General features: G+C 40.3%; 1 protein-coding gene across 5 annotated transcripts in view; it reads left to right on the top strand.

Moving 5' to 3' along the window:
• scaper (S-phase cyclin A-associated protein in the ER) overlaps positions 1–19,833 on the top strand; it is a 60,982-nt gene that overhangs the window by 29,575 nt on the left and 11,574 nt on the right. For all 5 annotated transcript variants that reach the window (XM_044192055.1, XM_044192054.1, XM_044192057.1 and 2 more), the window contains 4 exons: positions 7,257–7,372; positions 15,504–15,627; positions 17,263–17,492; positions 19,122–19,277. In XM_044192055.1, coding sequence (XP_044047990.1) covers positions 7,257–7,372; positions 15,504–15,627; positions 17,263–17,492; positions 19,122–19,277 — 626 coding nt within the window. The remainder of the gene's footprint in view (positions 1–7,256; positions 7,373–15,503; positions 15,628–17,262; positions 17,493–19,121; positions 19,278–19,833) is intronic.

The following is a 19,833-nucleotide window of genomic DNA, read 5'->3' as shown; positions in this document are numbered from 1 at the left end:
CTGGGCGTGAGGGTAGAGAGATTATGGTGTCCCATCAGTGACGAGGGGGACGGCTGGAGAGGCTATTATCGAATTTCCCCAGAGAGGCAAAGAAAGAGGTGGCTGAGGTGGGTGGCAGAGCGTCCTGTAAGGAGAGAGGAGGTGACCGGTGTGATGTGAGTAGCTCACAAGCTGTCACTACATGAGGGCTCCTCCCCTCAGCTCCACATAGTCCCAGTGGGAGGTCAGAGGTCAGTAGGCCACAGGAGATGTGCTCCATTCAACAGTAGTGTTGCTGGCAAAGAGGCTGATCAAGGCTCTGTCTGAATGCTTTTGCTTTGTTTTTTACTTCAGTTTAAAAGCTAATTTTTAAACTATTTTGTCAAGTTCTGCTTCACCAACTTCTTACAGAAACATCCACCCAAAACTGAGTGGAACAATGTGATTGGCCAATGAGGCAGCCTGGGGAGCACTTCCCTCTGTAATCCCTGGACAAAGTCAAATAAATAGAGTCTCCGTCAGCATGGCTGTCTGGCCCCTGAGTCACGTCAAGTCGGGCCCGTTTAGATTATTTGACCTAACAAGCATCTCTCATGTCATTGACTCACCTAGAGATTTGTTTTTCTCCCCCATATCTGATTCAGTCTCCACTTTCTCTGCTAATTCCTTAGACAACACCCAACACTCCCCCTCCTGCACTGCTGTTTGGGTCCCACCCCTCTCACTCCTCCCCTGCTTTCTAGGCTTCGTCTAGTCTCTGACCCCAGTGTGTTTCTCCCTCTGTGGCCTCTAATGGTTTATTTTGTGTCAAACCTGATTTTTTTTTTCTTTACTTTCGGTGATTGAGAATAGCAGTTTTCCCAGTGTGCTGTTCTTTTCTTTTTGCTGCACACTTGCCTTATTATTAAGCACTTGTATTTAGACATTTTTTCCAAAGTGTTTACCACTGCTTTCAGTTAAAGTGTATCTAGAAAAGGGCAACACGTATGACAGATAAGGAACTGCATAGAGCATGGTGCTCTGAGAAGCAAAGACTTTACATTTTCATTTGCCAGCTGTCAGAACCTGGATGGGCCAACCAGGGAGACTGGTGGGAGTTGTATCTGGGGACATGGGGGAAGGTGAAGGGCAGAGTGGCAGGATAATAAGGTTTCTTGCTTGGGCCTCAAGTAGACTGACAGATACAGCCCAGATCAGCAGTGTCAGAACTTTGTCAGAGATAGCAAAAGTGAGCAGCATGCTATTCAGTTCACTTTAGAAATTTAACCATCTTTATGAGCAAAATATTCTTCTGCCACTCTTGAGTTAAAGTGTCAGTGTGTTGTACATTATTTACTTACTTACTTGCTTACTTGGTTTTAAGAAAACTGTATAGCATTACAAAAACAGATGCTGTAATTACAGTATGTGTCAATAATATGGCCATATTCCTTGTTTGTCTTCTGTGAATAACATTGACCATTACCAAAGTTTTTCAAAAGCATCAATTCTAACATTATCTTAAACATGTATGATTGTTAATGGATGAATATTTAGTTTTAGTCATTTTTAAAATGCTCTGTATAACTGTCCTTCATCAAGCAAAACTACCAAACATTTGTAAGTTAGCTTGTAGATTTGCTTGTAAAATTTGCTTGCTTTCTTAGCTTCATATATTTAATACTATTTAATATTGAAACATTCCTTTGGCCTCTATAATGGTCATTTGTCATTATTTTGGAAATTTTAGAGAGAGAGAGATTATTGATCAAATAAATAATAGAATATTTAATATTTAATAAAATAATTGTTAGTTTCAGCCCTAATATTTACATTTCCTTTCCTGTCACTTTGACCAATCAGACCTGTATATAATTATCATGGAGGCTGCCGTTTGGTTGTTGTATAATCAAATGATTAATTGAAAAAATAACTTGTACATTAATGGAAAATGAAAATCATCTATGAGTTTCAGCCCTGTGAGTTGTTGCTTTTTTCTCATTCTAGGCTGTCATTTGTTCCCAAACAGCCTCATTTTTGTTTCCAATAGGGAGTGAAATAGTTCTAAACTATAGTTGTAACTAATACACCAATAGTTACAACTAGAGGTTGTCTGTGGTTTCTGTGGCAGGTTTGATTTTGCACCACACTGGCCTTTGATTAATCTTGGTTCATTTTATAGAATAAACACAGTTTGTAGAATTACCCATTTCCATATTTGCACTGCACTCACACAGTCTACTAAATCATATGCCATTATGTCTTGTAAACACACAAGTTTATACTCAACCTTAAAATGTTTACTCCAGCAGCCTTGTTGTGGTTTACAGTCTACTCGGCCCACAGAGCTTTGTTTATCCACTATCAAGCTTTTCTATAAGGCTGCATAATGATGACATTCATGTGAGGAGAGAGCGATCTGTCATACTCATCTGTCATTATTAAGTTTTAGTTGCGAAAGAGTGAATTCATGACTTGAAGGTGCAGATCAAAGTTGAAGCCAGTCCTTAATGAACTCTGCCAGTTGTTGTCCATCTGTTGGTGGGGCAGGACAACTGAGGCTGTGCCCTCCTCTCTGCTTTAATTAAAGTGTCTGGGATGAGACTACAAAGTGCAATCTGGCTTGTCTGCTGGTCTGAGGACACTGTAGCAGGAATTGCCAGCTGCTTTGGGCTTCCCATCAGCTGGGGTAACAATGGTCACCCTGGACAATAATTTAATAAGATTCCCCCTGTTGTATAATTCAGGAGCCATCCTTCTTGCTTGTGTCTTAATGCTCAGCTCTTGGTGGTGGCTCTTTTTTTGTTTTGTCTGTTTGAGGGAAAATGAGTTGCTCATCCTGTTTAATGTGTTTTGTTGTAGCTTCTGTTGGGGTGTGACACAGATTGGAACTTAAAGGAACACAATGTGAATTTCATCTCTGTGCTTTCAGTACAGAGATGCTGAAAATCCAGGACATGTTTAGCCTAGCATAGTGCAAAGAATGAGAGCAAGGGTTACCAGTTACCAGCCTTCATTAAAAAAGCAATTTAGTATGTCACTTCATTAATTTTTCTCAGACTACAGAACTTTATATACCCATTTTCAAAGGCTAAACAGTACTCCTTGTGACTAGTAAACTGACTTTGACATGTAAAATCTGTGCAGTGACCCTCTGAAAGTAAACAAGAGTCTACAGTTACACTCGCAGCTCTGTGAGTCTGTACATGTGTCATTAGTTTTGCAGGTATTTAGTCATAAACCAATGAATTGGACAAATAAAGATTTTGTCATGATGATGTCACTAGATGAAAAAGGAACACCAAAGTTATCCTGAGGGGGACATGGATGTCTAAACCAAATTTCATGGCAATCCATCAGTACAGAGATGCTGAAAATCGTGGACATGTACTCACAACCTCAAATCTCATCCTCAAGGTGCCACTGGATGAAAAGTCAGAGGATTGCCAAAGTCAGTAGCATTCATCCTCTGGGGATCATGAATATCTGTACAGAATTTCATAGCGATCCATCCAATAGTTGTCAAGATATTTCAGTCTGGACTAATGTGGTGGACCGACAGACCAACCAACCGACTAACATTGCAATCCCTAGAGCCATGTGGTTAACGTGGCTGAAAAATATGCTCTCTGACAACTCCAATCCTATATAATCTATTCAGTTAAGTGTTCTTCCTCTATAGACACTTTTAAGGCTAAACTTAAGAGCCACTTGTTTTCTCAGGCCTTTGAATGCCCTTAATGGTTTTATGCATCACTTTTAGTCCTCTACGTTTTAAAAATTCTCCTTTACCAATTCATTTTTTGTATCCAATAGGGTTTTTATGCTACCACGTTATGTGATTTTGTTCTGTCTATGTTAAATTATTGTACAGCACTTTGGTCAACTCTGGTTGTTTTTAAATGTGCTCTATAGATAAACTTGATTTGATATAACTTACATATTCTATCTTGTCAAGTAGCAAGCCAGCCACCTATGCATCTAAGAGTCTCTTGGGTTTTATTCTTAACTGTGAGAGTGTGCAAATGATGTGCCTCAATGCATAGGGAGGAAACTGATCTTCTTATCTAACTTTGACTGCAAACAAGTGTATTTCCCAAAGTGTGGGATTATCTCTTTAAGAACACTGAGTGGAACTGGGTGAAAACATTGTTTTCTTCCTAGTTAAGTTTCTATGCAAATTCAGCTTACTGTATAAATACGCTGTCACTGTAATTATATACAAACATGATTTCTGTTGCCCTGTATGGTTAGGTTTGTAGAAAGGATATATCATCACTAGATGCTGTCTCCCATTTGCTCAGAAAATCAACTGCTTTGCACAGCACAAAGATCAACATTCGCAGAGCTGTTATCATGCTAAACAAACCTTTACTTTAAACATTGTGTTTCTGGTGAAATGTGTGTCCTCACAGTAATTCTCTGGTGCCTTCTTTGTTTTCTGTGTACCATTGCATGCACAGACCACCTAAAGATAGTATGCCAGGTAGTTTGAACTTAATCCTCTTCACTCGTATTGTTCCATTATCACAACAGATAAATCTGTCAACAGAGTAGAAAAGGCACTGACTAGCCAAGAAACTCTTGTCTGGTTTTCACAGGAGACAGCCAGGACTGGGCAGGTCCCAATTACCCCCTTTAATACCATTTGATAAGCTGCTATGAAAGAGCTGCCTTTTCTCATTTAGCATTGAAGCTTTTAGGTAGGTGTGTTGAGGGGAGGGTTAAGAGAGGGGTTAAGCCAAGCTCACTGACTGAGACCCAATTGATTAGGCATGGAAACTGCTGGCAACATACAGAAAGTAAGTCATAATGAGGTTTTTTTTTGTTTTGTTTTTTTTTTTTAACAAACACTGCTTAGACTCTTGAGACTCAGACATTTCTCATTATGTTGAAGGCAAAGGGTCTTTGGTGTGTTTGTTAATGTTTTTGTCCCAAACCCTAAATGATTGTTCAGAGCGTCTTCTGTATGTGTCTAACACTGGTATCGAGGAGCAGTTACCTCAGCAGCAGGCATGAATGACAGATGAAGAGCTTATCTGTAATTTGGTAAAGCGCTTCTCTCTCAATGTGTTCAGGCTTGTTGGCAATTTCCTATCTGCGGAACAAAAGCACTATGAAGTGGCTGGATTTTAGTGCTGTCACAGCACTGAGGAGCCTATAACCTCATTAGTTCGAGGAGTGACCTGCAGTGTAACACAGCCCTCTGCAGTTGTGTGAAGAAGGCCCTCCATCAGCAGCTTCAGCAGCTCCCCTCCAGCTCCTTTCCTCCCTGTCAACCCAGGCACAAACATGCCTGATAGTCAGCGTTCGCTCCTGGCTTTGTACTTGTTGATTTATAAGACACTGTAGCAACAGCATCTGACCTACTGCCAATTACTCCATCATCACAGGAGGGCAGAACCTAACTATTTACATGTGTTCATAAATCTAGTGTACTGAACTGATGTATTTTTCCCTCTACTGAGTTAGTTTATTTGTATTACATTTATTATATTGTAAGTGAAGTGAGAAAAAATAATGCAACTTAAACATGACAGGAACTAATGCACTCAACTTGAAGAAATAAAATAGTAAAAATTCCTTTATTCCCTTATCAAGTTCTGTTTACAGAAAATGATTTAAAATAATGATTATAAACATGGTAGTATGAAAGAAAGTCATTTTAGCCAATATCCTCATCCATGGGACTACTGCTGACTGGATGTTTTTTTGTTTGTTTGTTTATTACACCATTGTGTGGAAACATTGGCAGTGTAGTTTATTAAAGTCCTCACTGACTGAAGGAACAAGCAATTTGTGACAGGGATGTGTACCTAATAAAGCTGTAGACCAGTATGTAAAAAAACAAAAAGAGTCAAGCTTACTCATAAGAGAGACTAATAAAGGAAATGCAAAACAAAGTTCTTGTATGGACATAAAAAACTGTTCAATGTTTAAATTAAGCAGTTTGATTGTGCAAGCAATAAATATGTTACTGGTAGCTTTACTCGAGTTACAAGGTGAATAAAAATACCCTATAAGAGTGACCAGGAAGTCAAATGACATTAACCTCCCTCATTACATTTCTCTTTAACATTTTAGTGAGTTGCGCTTTGTTGACTGGGTATTTTCAAGCTCCCCATTCTGTTTTCATAATTCCAGAAAGCCATTAACAGAAAATTAAAATATTGAAAAGCTATTTATTTAACCTTGATATTCAAAGAAATATTTTTTCCCATAAATACTTAAAACATGGGAAAAATAAACTGTACTGTATCTTTCAAATTGGATCTCCATTTGTCTAAAAGTTTGCCATCAACAACAGTTGGCCTGCTATTTACTGTAAGATTATCCACCAATGCATTTTCTGTAATTACTGTACAGTAGGTATGGGATTTATACCCTTTAAAAATGTATTGGTGTATTTATTGGTTTGAGAGCCTTCAACTTCCAGTTTCTAGCAAATAATGTGTTCAATGGCCTTACCATGTCCACTGCTATCCCCCTCATTTGAATATTTGAAAAGGTTTTTTTCCAACATACTGTCTGCACTCTTTAGTCTACAATTAAATAAATACGACTATAGAAAGGAAAAAAGTAATTTGAACAGAGCCATTAGAGGCAAAGCATCACTTTGAGATGGGACCATTTAGTCAAGCACCCTGAAATCAGGTTGTAAGAAAAGTTTGCTATCAGTGCAGAATTTTCAGAGCTAAAGTAACTAGAAGTGTGAGAGGAGCTCTTCAGCAAGCGTGTGAGGCTGGATAGTGTTAAAGGTTGAAAAAAGTCTGAAAAGGATTACATGGCTCTTTAATCCCTGTAAATGCTGACACCATAGGTACAGTAATGTAAATGCGGCATCTTTGTTACCACAGTAGATCTAATGCATTATCAATTTAGGTTTGATTATGATAAGAGTCTAATGTCTGTCTGTATCCTATCCTATTAGAATGATTGTCTTAATTTTAAAGTTCTGTAATTGCCCCATTCTTGGGCCAAGTTGCATTTTCTCCGTTTCACTTCGGTCTGTGGTCATCCATTAAGACCACCCTGGTGCTAACTGGAGCCTGCGGAGCATTTGCCTTCCACTGAAACTGTTGTGGGGCGGAGTCGGGTTGTGCACTTTTGAGATTAAACAGGAATACTTCTGGGATCACTTTGTTTCAGATTTCAATCCCTCGCCCCTGTAGGAGAAAGAGAGGTTCCCCCTCTGGTGAGAGCCATGTAATCCCCTGTCCAGCCTGTGGCTCCTTGTCCCCAGACTGTACCTCTGTTTCACTCTCTCTCTCTCTCTCTCTCTGTCCTTGCCTCCACAGAACAATGCAGACCAAGTGGCCTTCCAAGTGGGCGGCGGCCTGTCGGCTCTTGAACAAATTCTGCAGGTCATCGCTGCTGCTTCCACACCCACTGCAGTCCCTCGTATTCCTCTCAAGTGAGTACCGTCACCAAATTAAAATATTTACATTTTGATAAACATAATGATATACTTGAATGGATAAAAGTGGATGGTTTGCTTGAATATTTTTCTGTGATTTAACACACAGCTCAAAACAAAAGAACAGTTGCTATGCCTTTCAGTTTATTGTCATGACTTAATCAAGTTTCTGTTTCAAGCCAGCAGGGTGAGCTGTCTCTTTAGCTTATGATCGGAACAGTTAATTTCTGAAATGCTGACCAGTTGTTGTTCAGATCAGTGGTGACATTAGCCATGAGTGAGAGTGATCTTGTTGACTAGGTGTAAGTCTAAATTTAGGTTTATTGTCAGGATTAGAACAGGTGTGGAGTGATTTTCTACATGATGAAAATACACATTCTTCTTTTTCTTCACAGTATTCTTTTTGTTAACTTGCCCCAAAATAGCACAAGTAACTGTTATACCACATTACATATTTTAATACATGTCTGTCCATGGTATTTATCTAATGTCGGTGTATGTTCTGATGCAATATCTTGTTAGACTAAATACATCAATAGCTTCTATTAAGGCTGTACTCAAATAGATTATGAAAACGCATATGGACTGGCTTACTTGATGATTTACTAGTAGAAAAAATGATTCTACATGTTTTTATTACTACGTAAATGATAAAGAATCAGAAATGGATTAGGTTATTTATGACTGGCAGGACACCCTAATCACTGGAAAAATATAAACACAGTTTAACATTTGAAACAGCTGTTACAGTTGTTCTTTCCAATGACTTCTCTTTGGCTGTGTATAAATACACTGGCTAACATTTATCCCCACACAAAAAGCCTCCAGAGTCTTGAAAGAATAGAAATAGTATTAACAGATTTCATTTTGACATTTCTGATTACAAAACTTAAAGACAACACTTTTAAGGGATCCACACTGTTTAATGTCTGTCTACTCTGTGCTGTGTATTCACAAGGCCTCAAACAGCTGTTACAGTCGTTCTTCCCAATGACTTCTCTTTGACTGTATCCTTTCTCTGACCCTACTGATAACACACTTCTTTATTTCCTCTTTGTGATTGTTTTTGCAATTGCATAAAGTGAATGAGCTAATCTCAACTAACCTACTTCATCACTGTTTATAATTGCTTCATCTCAATAAATATTCTCAAAATGTATTAATGAGTAACAGCACTGCCGTTCTAGAAATGGAAAGCATTTCCATTTCCGTAATCAATTTGTGTTCATTCTTTTCACTCGAAACACAAAAAGCACATGTGTCCCATCTATCATTTAGAGTGCAGAGTATTTTTGAGTTGTGGGTCTGGTGTTTGCATGGCCTGCCAGTAGATAACCTCAGAGAGGCTGCCGTACTCACTAGTGGGACTCTGTAATGGACTCGAATGGCCTTGCTCTCCCATTCATTAGCATTTACTGGTCTCTGAATCTCTGCTAATGGACAAATGCTTCTTATATTTATAAGGCTTTTAAAGGGCATCACATGTATATTGATTTTTTTTGTACTCTCTCTTCCTCAATCATTGTAATCTGAGGGAATTTCAAGCAGACTTCTGAATTGAAGAAATGTTATTATCTCAAATGGAGAGACTGTCTTCTTGTACAAAGTGTTTGTTTGCACAGTTTGTTTGCACATCCGTGCATGACGGTGTGTTAGCTTAAGTGCACACAAGACCTCCTTGGCTTTTAATGCATCTTCTTGCTGTGGTGAAGGAACAAGAGGGGAAGACTAGGGCCTTGTGTTTCTGCACACTAGCCCAATCAATCTCTGGAGTGAGTTATGAATAATTATAAAAGAATAGTATTGAATTAGTTTTTCTTTCTAAAAAATCTAAACCTTTCCACAGGTTTATCTGCAGTGGAGCTTTACACGTGCATGAGATTAACAGCAGTCACACAAACACTACGGTATTTCGCAGGCCTAATAGTTTATTTTAGTAGCTTGTTTAGAATCAAGCTTGATACCTTGGTTCACCGGCTTGCCTCAGTTAGTCCTGTGCTGCTAATACTGCTGGACCCTTGACTGCTTTGCCAGCTGAGAGCTGAGAACTGAATTGGAGATAAGCCCGTAATGACACGTCCATCCAGCCCTGTGGAGACATTCATCCTGACCACATATGCTGTATACAATATGTTCTGTAGTGTAGATTGAAATAGCTTGTTCTGTAGCTTGTAGAATGTACCATAATAAATAGATTTTGTAACGACTATGTAGGCTACAACTGTGTTTTATGAATCCACGTGCAGGTTTGAATAGTCACAATTTTACTCAAACAAATCTCCCATGGCAAATACAGGAGAGGTCACACTTTGTGATGCCGCTCAGTCAGGTCAGTGTAGTTGGGAACTGGCGACGAGATACAACACAAGGAAGCAGCCCGGCTGTCTAGTTATCACTATCCGTCATCTGGATGGCTGTGTGGCCTAATGGGCTGCTATACAGATGCTAGCCCCAGAGTGTGCTACATTATCTGTTTACAGTGACGCTGCCGTATTGATCACCTCCTCCTACCAGATAAGCAGAGTGATTTACAAAAAAGGCAGCTGCCGAGATGCTCCTGCCATATCTCTCCCCAGGGAGGCTGATTCCATATTGTTACCATTACATTAATGAGCTAATTCCTATACGAGGCTCCGTTGATGTCCTGGTGTAACCCTGTGGTCACAGGATTGTCTAGGTCAGGGTTTATTCAGCTGGAGTGTTGATATCTCACAAAATGCACAATAACATCTCAAATTTTGCATCATGTTAATTATTTTTCTCGTTAATTCATATGCTTAAATCACTTAACAACAACAATTAATTGTTTCATCTATAAACAGTTAGAAAATAGTGAAAAATGTCCATCACATGTTTCCAGAGCCCACGGTGTTGTCTTCAAATTGCTTGTGTTATCCAATTAACAGTCCAAAAGATATTCAATTAACTATCATTGAAGTCTAAGAAAATCAGTAAATATTCCCATTTGAGACATTGGGACCAGTGAATTTTTTGGTATTTTTGCTCAAAAGAACAAATCAATTTTTGAATTTGTTGCAGATTAGTTTTCTTAATTGTTTACTTTAATATAAAATTATGCTTTTAAATTGAGATCTATCTATATATGTAGTGTTGTACTGTATGAAGTACCCGTTATACCCATCATATATACCAGCATCAGTACCAGTAGCATATATAATCACTATTATATTAGTTAGGACTAAATGAATAAATAGACCAACTCTTGTTTGTGTTTCAATAGTTAGTGTGGATGGAAGAATCCTTTTTGTCTTTCTGTTATGACAACTACATATTATCAGTTAAACCCAAAGATGACAAGAATCTTTGTTTGGCTTGTCCTTCTGTCTTACAATAGGGGTCACTGAAGAGAAGAGAGGAAGACTGATGTACTGCTTGCAAATGGTCTCATCACTATGCTCCATCAGCCTGCACACACCTTATGCTTTTAAAAACCAAACAGCAAAAAGAACAGAGGTGTCTATAATGTTTTGGTCACACTGTATGTTGACAATTTCCACTGAATCTTGACTTTAACAGGTGATCTCAAGAACAGGGTTTAGGAGTCCTTGGATATTGCGTGCAACCCAATTTGTATTTCCACCTCTGTCTCACATGACCTGGCGTATCCTGTGAAATCAGACCTGCTATCTGTGGTTTTATTTCAGGATGTTGTCCACCATTTGTGAGCGTGTGTGTGTGTGTGTGTGTGTGTGTGCGTGCGTGCACACACTCATGTTTCTGTGCATGATGGTGTGTGATGGCTCATCAGATTTCTCCCCCCTTCATACCTGGCCAGTGTGGCACGACAGCCAGAGTAGATGTCTTGGAAGCACTCAGAGTATCGGAGAGATCAACAGCAGAATCAAATTAAATGTCATTTAGATTGCAGTGAATGAAGGGATTGTTTGACAGCACAAGGAAATGGATTTGCTCCTCACCTTTTATTTTGGCTTAGGATTCTTTTTCTTCCCCTGAACACAAATTTACCCTGTTTAAGAGGCAGGGACTCAACCTGATCTGGAAGTTGGTCAGATTTCTGTAGCGTTGCTCCAGTCAGGCTTGACTGCGCACATAGGAAACACACTGAGGGCGAGAAATGTGAGACTCAGGTTGAGAAGCACAGATCTCAGGGTTGATAACTCAAGGCAGTGACAAAAAGCATAAAGAGCCTTTTACATGCTTGTTGTCCTGTTGTCAACTGAATTAACAGTTGGCTATTTACTATAATAAATGGTCTTTGTTGAAAGATGGACACAATCCATAACTGTATATCTCCCTGCTAGGGAAACTGTGTTTATGGTTGTTACTTCTGATTTATGCTGTAAAGTCAACCAGGCAGTGAAGTCTAGGTGCTTTTTAAATAATTTTGCATTTTGTGAACAAATCAGGAATAGTTTCTTCTTCTTAGCCCCCCCCCCCTTCTTATTGTGCATAGGCCTGTTGGCCACCCAGGCAGAGCCCCAGAGGGCTGTAGGGGGGCGAGACAGGATCAGGTGTGCTCCATCCCTCTACCTCTTGGCCTCATTTCTCTATGGCTCTGAATAGCTTTACGGGTAAAATGGTATCCCCTGGCTGTGTGAGGTTAACCTGTTTAGGTGTGTAGATTACATCGCTCATTATTTGCATCTCACATTGTTTCTCAATCACCTGTTTTTATCAGCGTCGGATCCATCATGTTCGTCCACCAGTTAAAACTTGTGACAATAGTTTATTACTTCTATTTTCAAAGCAGAATTGTTCTAAGAGAGATAATACACTGGATGGGTGGCGATAGATTGTGGCTGTGGTCATTTTGGGGACATGCGAAGCATGATCTCAATGTAATGAGAACCCCACAGTGGTGAAGGTGGAGGAATGTTGCCTGCTTAGATAGACTGGCACACATTATTCCCCACAAAGTTTTTGTGCAACATGAGACAGGGTGGCGTAGCACTTTACCGAATTGTTCCTTAAAATCTTTCACTGGAGCTGTCATTGAGGGGTATTGAGATAGTGAGATTCCCAGAGAGGGTGGACTATCAGGTGTCATGCTCATCAAGCTCAATTAGGTGGGAGGAAACCAAAGACAGATCACTGTGATGGTTCATTGTACAAGCTGGTGTAAGGGCATAACTCAAACATGCCTTTGACAGCCTCCTCATTTGTTCCGAGATGACCAAAGACAAGCCTGATTAGCTATGTTACAAAGCAATTGCATGCTCATTACATGAGCAGTTGAGTGAGTTGATTGTGAAGCCAGAGGGCCCGATCTGTCTTGACAGAAGTGAAGGGATTTAATTAGAATATGCTTGTCAGGTTGAAGAGAGAAAATATAGCTATGCCTTGAATTAAATTATTAAAAATAGTTAAATCACTGGTGTGTAATACTGCTTTCAAAGTATTTGTCTTTTTTTTTTTTTTTTAATAAAATCTATTTCTTTAAAAGCTTAACTTTTACAGTACCCTGTTTATACTCTTAAGTAATATGTGTTAATTCAAGTGAAAACCACTATGTTTTGTCCATGAATGATGTATCTATGCATATATGCATTATACTCTGGGAAATTCCAAATAGCAGAAACAAAATCTTTTTGCGAAGGCCAAATAATGGAAAAACAACATTGAAAATGGGTTACAGTATATCTAAACGTAAATATACCTACATTTTATGTGACAAGGGGAGCAGTCTCAAAAATCATTGCACCATATACCAAACATGGACAAACTGCATTTGAAAAGTTGAACGAGGGTCAAAAGGTCTCCGACATAGTTAGACCGACAGTTGAAGCTCTCTTAACATTACAAAACTACCAAAACAAAATTGCTAACAGAATCAAATTAACACACCGGTTACACAATTTCATTCTAAGTTTGACAAAGTTCATGTTGATGAAATGTTTAGATGGCAAAGATGCAATGTGGAAACTGCTTGTATCCAAAGACAAAAACAAAAAGATATGATCCATGCACATCCTCATGAGTTGTCCTTGACTCTTTTTGTCATTTGTGAATGTCTTAGATAAGAGAAAATGTTTTTAAAATTATTGTTTTTTGGGCATTTTAGCTTTTATTGACAGGAGACAGGAAACACAGGGAGAGAGGGGAATGACATGTAACAGATGTCCCCAAATGGAATCAAATCCTTTTCGTTGTAACCACATGGTTTGCATCTTAACCACTAGATTACCAGGGCACCCTGACGAGGTTTCAGTGTGTCCTCTTAACCATATATTTTTACCTGTTCTGTCAAACAATCCCAGGACTCGGGGTCTCGTGAACACCAGAATGAGTCAGACATTTTGCATTGCCTCTCCAGTCTGCTAATCTAAAACTTATAAATCTTTACGAGAAGTTCAGAGTTCAAAGTAGATTACTGCCTTTTTCGTTCCTTCTTGAAGAAACAATTAAATATCCAATTATGCACAGTTTAGGACTTGTATGGCAGCATTCCAAGGAGGATTGAAGCGGTTCTAAAAAAAAAAATGGTGACACTACTGCTTCCTAGGTATACTTTGTAAAATTCACACAATGAACATTTGGCAGGAAGAGAGCACCAAATCTCAGTTGTCATGTGTAACCTGAATGCTACCATTGACCAAGATGAACTTTATCTGGCTGTCCTGAAACCGCTATTTGACAGTAATCAAGTCAGTCCTGCCTAGTCATTTTATCTCTGATAGGGCATATGATATCTCTACTATTGTGTACTACTTTACTCAACAGGGACATGATCTTAAATACCAGGGTAGTGACTGAAGGCACCTAAAGTAGCTCCTGTCCTTTTGGAGGAATGTACACAGCAGCTACCACAGCTTGAATTTCATAAGCTGTGTGAAGCATATAATTATACAATAGTATTTGAGAAAAAGTAATTGAGTTGTCGTTTTGGTATTTACATAGAAGCTGATCTTTGTCCCATGTTCACTAGAGAATCAGAGTCCTGATGCAGCATGGCTGCACACAGCATAGTTTGGTTGGGATCTCATGTTACCTCACCTCTTGCTCCATACAGACTGCTCTATCAGCGCACTTAACCATTATGGGTTTACCTTAACTTTTTCTGCCGTCTTTATGCTTTAATAAAATTACTGTCAATATAGCTGCCATATAGGACATTAACAATTTGCAAGAAGACTCTGCTCTGTTATTGTTTTCAGGTGGACAGACGTAAGCTTTGATGTCAGATTTGGACACTATCCGATCACTCAAAATATAGTGCTTCTCACATTAACACCACATTCCAAGTCTGACAGCTTTACTTTGCAATGTCAATAATGATGCGCCGAAACGACTGATCTGCCCACTTGCAAATGTATAGCAAAGAATAGAGGAAGTTATTGACAGACTTGGGTCTGCCTCAGCCTAATCTATTTTCCTTTACTATGCCAGCGTGGTTTGACCGAAAACGCACAGCAGATGTGAAGGTTTCGGTAGATATCAAAATGTTTACCAGTTGAAATAAACATGGCCTACTTTAGGCACTGGAGAGGCAGATTCCATTCTTCCAGTGAGCAGATAGGACACGCCATTCTGCCAATGGCTAAAATATACAGTTGTCAGAAAATATTAACTGATGAAACGGGGGTGAGGGGGAGTAGCAGTCACAGCAGAACTATTGGTCAGTTATCTGAAGCATTAATCTTCTCTGGGGCTTGTTTTAGAGCAGACATAATACAGAGGCATGCTGACTGGCTCAGCTTTGGCCAATGCCTGGCGGCTGTGAGGAGCTGCTGAGAGGAATAGTTTTATCTCTCCAGCGGAAATGCTGCACCATCTCAGCCAAGATGGGACTGAGATTGCACTCAGCTCCTCTAAAGGTGGCTGTAGTGAGGGGAGTCTCTGTATAAGTAGCTGATATGAGTGTTTTATTCCTCAAATCTGCTTCCTTACTCGCGCTGTCAGTGAGATATGCTTTTGACTTGTGAAGACAAACTGCACCCTTAAGGAACCACAAATACAGAAGAGTGTGTTTGGTTTCCTGATGACTGCAGATAGTCTTGTCAGTGCCCAGGGCTAGACATTTACATCCCAGTAGTAGTGTTTCTTTAACAAATTGCAAGGGGAGTAGCAGCCTGCCTTCAGGTGTGTTTTCTTTTTCGTTTTTTTTTTTACTTGTGATTAATAATGGTTTGTCATCTTTCTGTGTTAGATCCCTCTGTACTGCTGTAAATACCTACTACCTGACATGTTCCTGCTGCCCCATCAACTGCTCCTATGTGCTGTTTAGCAACAAGATAGCACTCCTCATGGACCTGCTGCTGCATCAGCTAACAGTAAGTTTATGCATCCCAGCACATTACTGAGACCTAATTTGCCATCACAAACAAAATGTTTCATAAATTATGCAATGGTATTCAATATTTGTGTAATTAGTTTGTGCCAACAGCATTATTTCAATTTGTATAAAGCACAGTAAATGTAAAGGAGATGCTGAATATGTTTGAATACAGGGTGTTCAAAGCGTGATCAAACTAATGTAGCCACACATACATTTAGCCTTTTCATTAAGCCTTCTTTGTTTTCTTTACATTCAGCTGTTGATATACAGTGCTTTGACCACTGAGAAAACCCTGCCTTTTTGCTGGTGTCAGTTCCTGCCACAGTGTTAATGAAAGACAGAGCAAGATACAAGCTAGCGAGTAACAAACCGTTGCCCAACCTCTCCACAGATGCCTCCTGACTAAGGGAATGTGAGAGCGCAGTCAGTCAGGCAGGCTGCATTGCGGCGACATGTCAACCCATATCCTTCAGCACTCTGTAAGAAGGACTGTAAACATCAGCCCACTCCAAACTTCTAACGGTGGCGGCTCGCTGGGGCCGACTACACTCACAACACAGACAGGACAAGGCACAGGGTTGTGGTACATGCATGAACTCTACTGGGGCTTCCTTCTCCAGTGCCGAGTTCCAATCCAAAGCAGTCATATTTCCTTAGGGCACACAGAGAGAGGTTATCCTGTATGCTTCAGTTTATATAAAACATATCCCAGCAGCTGCTCTGCTGACTGACATCCAACAGCACTGCAGGAGACAAACTAACTGTTCTCCATGTGTTTAATTCAGATTAAGAATTGGGCTCAAAACATATTTATGCTCCTACACACCCTGCTTTAATAAGTTGTGATTTAATTTACAACTCAGACACAACACAGCTTTGTATTTGTTATTGTTTGACTGAGTGCGTATTCATGTGCATGGCTATGTTCTGGTATGCGTGTTCGTGAGCAATAGAGTAGAGCAGTGGGGGTTGCACTGTCATTTGAGCATGTACGCTTTTAATTAGATTTGTGGAGAATGTTGGTGGATTTACCTATGCTGTCAGCATTCACCCCAACCATTAGACCAAATGAGAACTTTTACCTTTGCAAGGTTCTCCACGTTATAACAGCAGCACCATATTTTAAATGTGGACCTCTGCTTGTGTGTTTCTTGAAGTTTGTCTGGAAATGCAAATGAGAAAAATTCTCATCGGACTTCACTGTCTCTTTTCCTTCTACAGCCTTTTTATTTAGGCTTCCATCTTGTCAGCATGTAGCTCATTGAAAGTACACCTTTTTACACCAGCTTTTTTGTCATCTGTGTGGCTGAGGAAATGCCTTAAACAGCTACTATATGCCTTTATTGTAGCTATTACAAATCACAGTGAGTGTAATCTACTAATTCTTGGCCTAAAGCTGGCCAGTAAACTCTCTTAATTGAATGGCCATTTATGCACATGCTAAAGGTTAAATGGACCTGTCTTTTGTTTCTACACTCATGAAATTGTGTCTAGTGGCATTTGGATGCTGTCAGATTTCTAATGCAGCCTGTCAGCATCAGGGTTTATCAAAGAACATAGGTTTATTAATTGCTCAATATACAGGTAGGCTACCTTCTGTAAACATTCTTTTTTTCTTCCATTCTTGCAGCTATATGTCCCAGATGAGGACAAATCCATTTTTGGGCGCAGTGTGAACAAACAAGTCTTTGAGGGTTTGACGACAGGCCTGCTGCAGACCATTGCTACCATCCTGGGGTCCCTGTGGCCACATATCGCTGAGCCTGGACAAGGTGAAAAAACATGGATTTCCTCCCCAGATGCCAAGGTCAAGAGCTCTGCCACAGAGTCCTTCAACACTCGCACACAAGACCTAATCAGGTATTTTCCATCCCATGCTCTGTACTACTCTCACATTGCTTCTCCTCCTCATACATGGCACCTCTTTTTCTCATCTCACAACCGTTTTACCTCCTTTAGTACATCCTTCCTTCACTCCTCTTCACTGGGTTGAGAGTTGGTCAACCTCTGATTTCCTCAACAGCGTGCCTTATGTAAAGAATAGGCTGACACAATGTCAGATCTATTGGAAATGGTCCAACTGGTGTCTTGTTAAAATGGGAGTAGTGTGAGAATGGGGGTGTATTCCTTCCAACTTGTACTTTTTCCACACATTCAGTGCCACATTTCAAGTAAAATCAATTTCTGGGGGGGCAGAAAGTAGCATAAACAAAGAGCACTTCCAAAGCTTTGAAAGGTCTCCTTGAACCTGGCATTGGAGCTAGCCATGTGGGTCTGGGCTGTAGGAGTCGAGGCTGTGTTGGAGAAATGTGGACTATGAGGAAAGGCAGGCCCAGCCTGATGAAGCCTTGTGGAAGAGTACAGTCTTTCTACCATCCCTCCCACAAGCCATGATTCATCTGGACGGAGCAGCTGCACAAGCCCACCACTCTCATCCACTGACCCAGTCATAACCCTGGAGACAGGGGAGCGCCTGAGAAAAATGGTGTCGTCAGACTGGTAATCCCAAGTACGAGCGCAAGATTTACCTCAAGTGGCTTGTATAATGTATATATGCTAGTGAGGAAGGACAAAAGATCAAAACATTTTTAGCTTTTGCAACACTCCCCCATTATGCCAACCTATATATCACATAGAGAAGAGATCACCATTTCCTTTCCTCTCATTACCAGTGTCTCAGTTTGGCTTTCACTGCTTTTAATCCCCTATCATAAAAGTTTTCAATTCATGCTCAAATGATGAGACACCAAGTGGCAAGTTCGACCACCAAGCAGGTTGTCAAACAGAGAGCAGGAATTGAACAAAGCAGTCAGTGTGAGGAAAGATTCTTTCAACCCAAGTAAAGCTGTGGAAGAGGATCAAGTCAAAACAGTAGTACTTGGTTCAAGTGTCAGATGACCTGCAGTGGAGGTTGAAAACAGTCATAATCACCTGTTTTTGAAAGGACCTCAATGAGTGACAGCTCTAACAAAAAGGTATGTGAAAGAAGTGAAGAGTCAAGACAGTGATAAGATGAGGAACTGTGGCTTCACAGTGATCATATGAGCTACTAGAAAGCCTTGATTGGCAACTGTAGTGCTCTATAGATTTCCGTAAACTGTTGGGACCTGAGCTGAGCCCAAAGGTCCAGGCATACCGGAGCTGTGAGAAGACAGCCCCAGGTCAGCAAACTGGCCCAGAGCTGGGCTGGCACGGGGGCCACAACAGCCCTCTAATGACACTATTAGCAGTGATTTGTGGCTGAAAGAGTACAGGGAACATGATCATGAGACCTGTCATTGGCAAAGACAAATTGGAGATATCACAGTAATAGCAGGGGGTGGAGGACTTAGGTGAGGTATCTGCTTTCAGCTGCAGTGCTGTGGAAGTATGCACAGTAAAGGCCTTTGTTTGCCTTTGTGAGATTAGCTTTTTACAAAAGTCTCCCATAGTAAATTTGTTTTTAACATTTATACCACTGCATGTTTTTTTTTGTTGTGTTTCTTCCAGCTATGTAGTAAACATGGGTTTGATTGACAAGCTGTACGGGTGCTTCTTGTCGGTCCAAAGTCCTGTAGACGAGCACCCCAAGATGTCTGCTTTCCTCCAGCAAGCCTCAGCTCTGCTGCACAGCATGTGTAAGCTGTGTTTTGTCGTAACTGGACGGTGAGCATGTCTCTTACTCTATTACACACCATAAACAAATCTGTGATCTCTTGATCTTCCTCTGACAAACACACAAACACACCTTTCTCTGTGCGTCTAATCACAGAGATGTGAGTCACTGTCAGTTCTTTAATGTCACAAGGATCCATAAAGACAGGGCTCATGGTTACTCAAACAAAGACTGTGGTTCGTCTGCAATCAGCCAGCAGGTCGTTTCCTCCAACCAACTAGCTGGCTAAGCTGTCGTTACTGCAGATAGAGATAGGCATCTACTTGAGCCAGCGCTCTGTCACTCACCATAAACCTTAGCCTGCAGTGTGGGGAGAGCCCACACATGTGTGCTACAGTGACCTCCACTCAGAGAGGTTCAGTGGCGCCGCTGACAGAGGCTAAGCACACAGTCACACCAAGGGACATCAGTACCACAATTCCTCACTTCATTTTACTCAAGGAAAAGAAATGCTGACCATGGTAGCAGGGCCAGATATGCTTTGATGTCCTGCGTAACAATAAAATTTGAACTGGAATAAGCTTTATGCATTTTAATTGTATACTG

The sequence above is a fragment of the Siniperca chuatsi genome, linkage group LG4, assembly GCF_020085105.1.
Source record: "Siniperca chuatsi isolate FFG_IHB_CAS linkage group LG4, ASM2008510v1, whole genome shotgun sequence".
Taxonomy (NCBI): domain Eukaryota; kingdom Metazoa; phylum Chordata; class Actinopteri; order Centrarchiformes; family Sinipercidae; genus Siniperca; species Siniperca chuatsi.
Note: the sequence above shows the minus strand (reverse complement) of the source record. Positions and strands in the feature narration are given on the sequence as shown.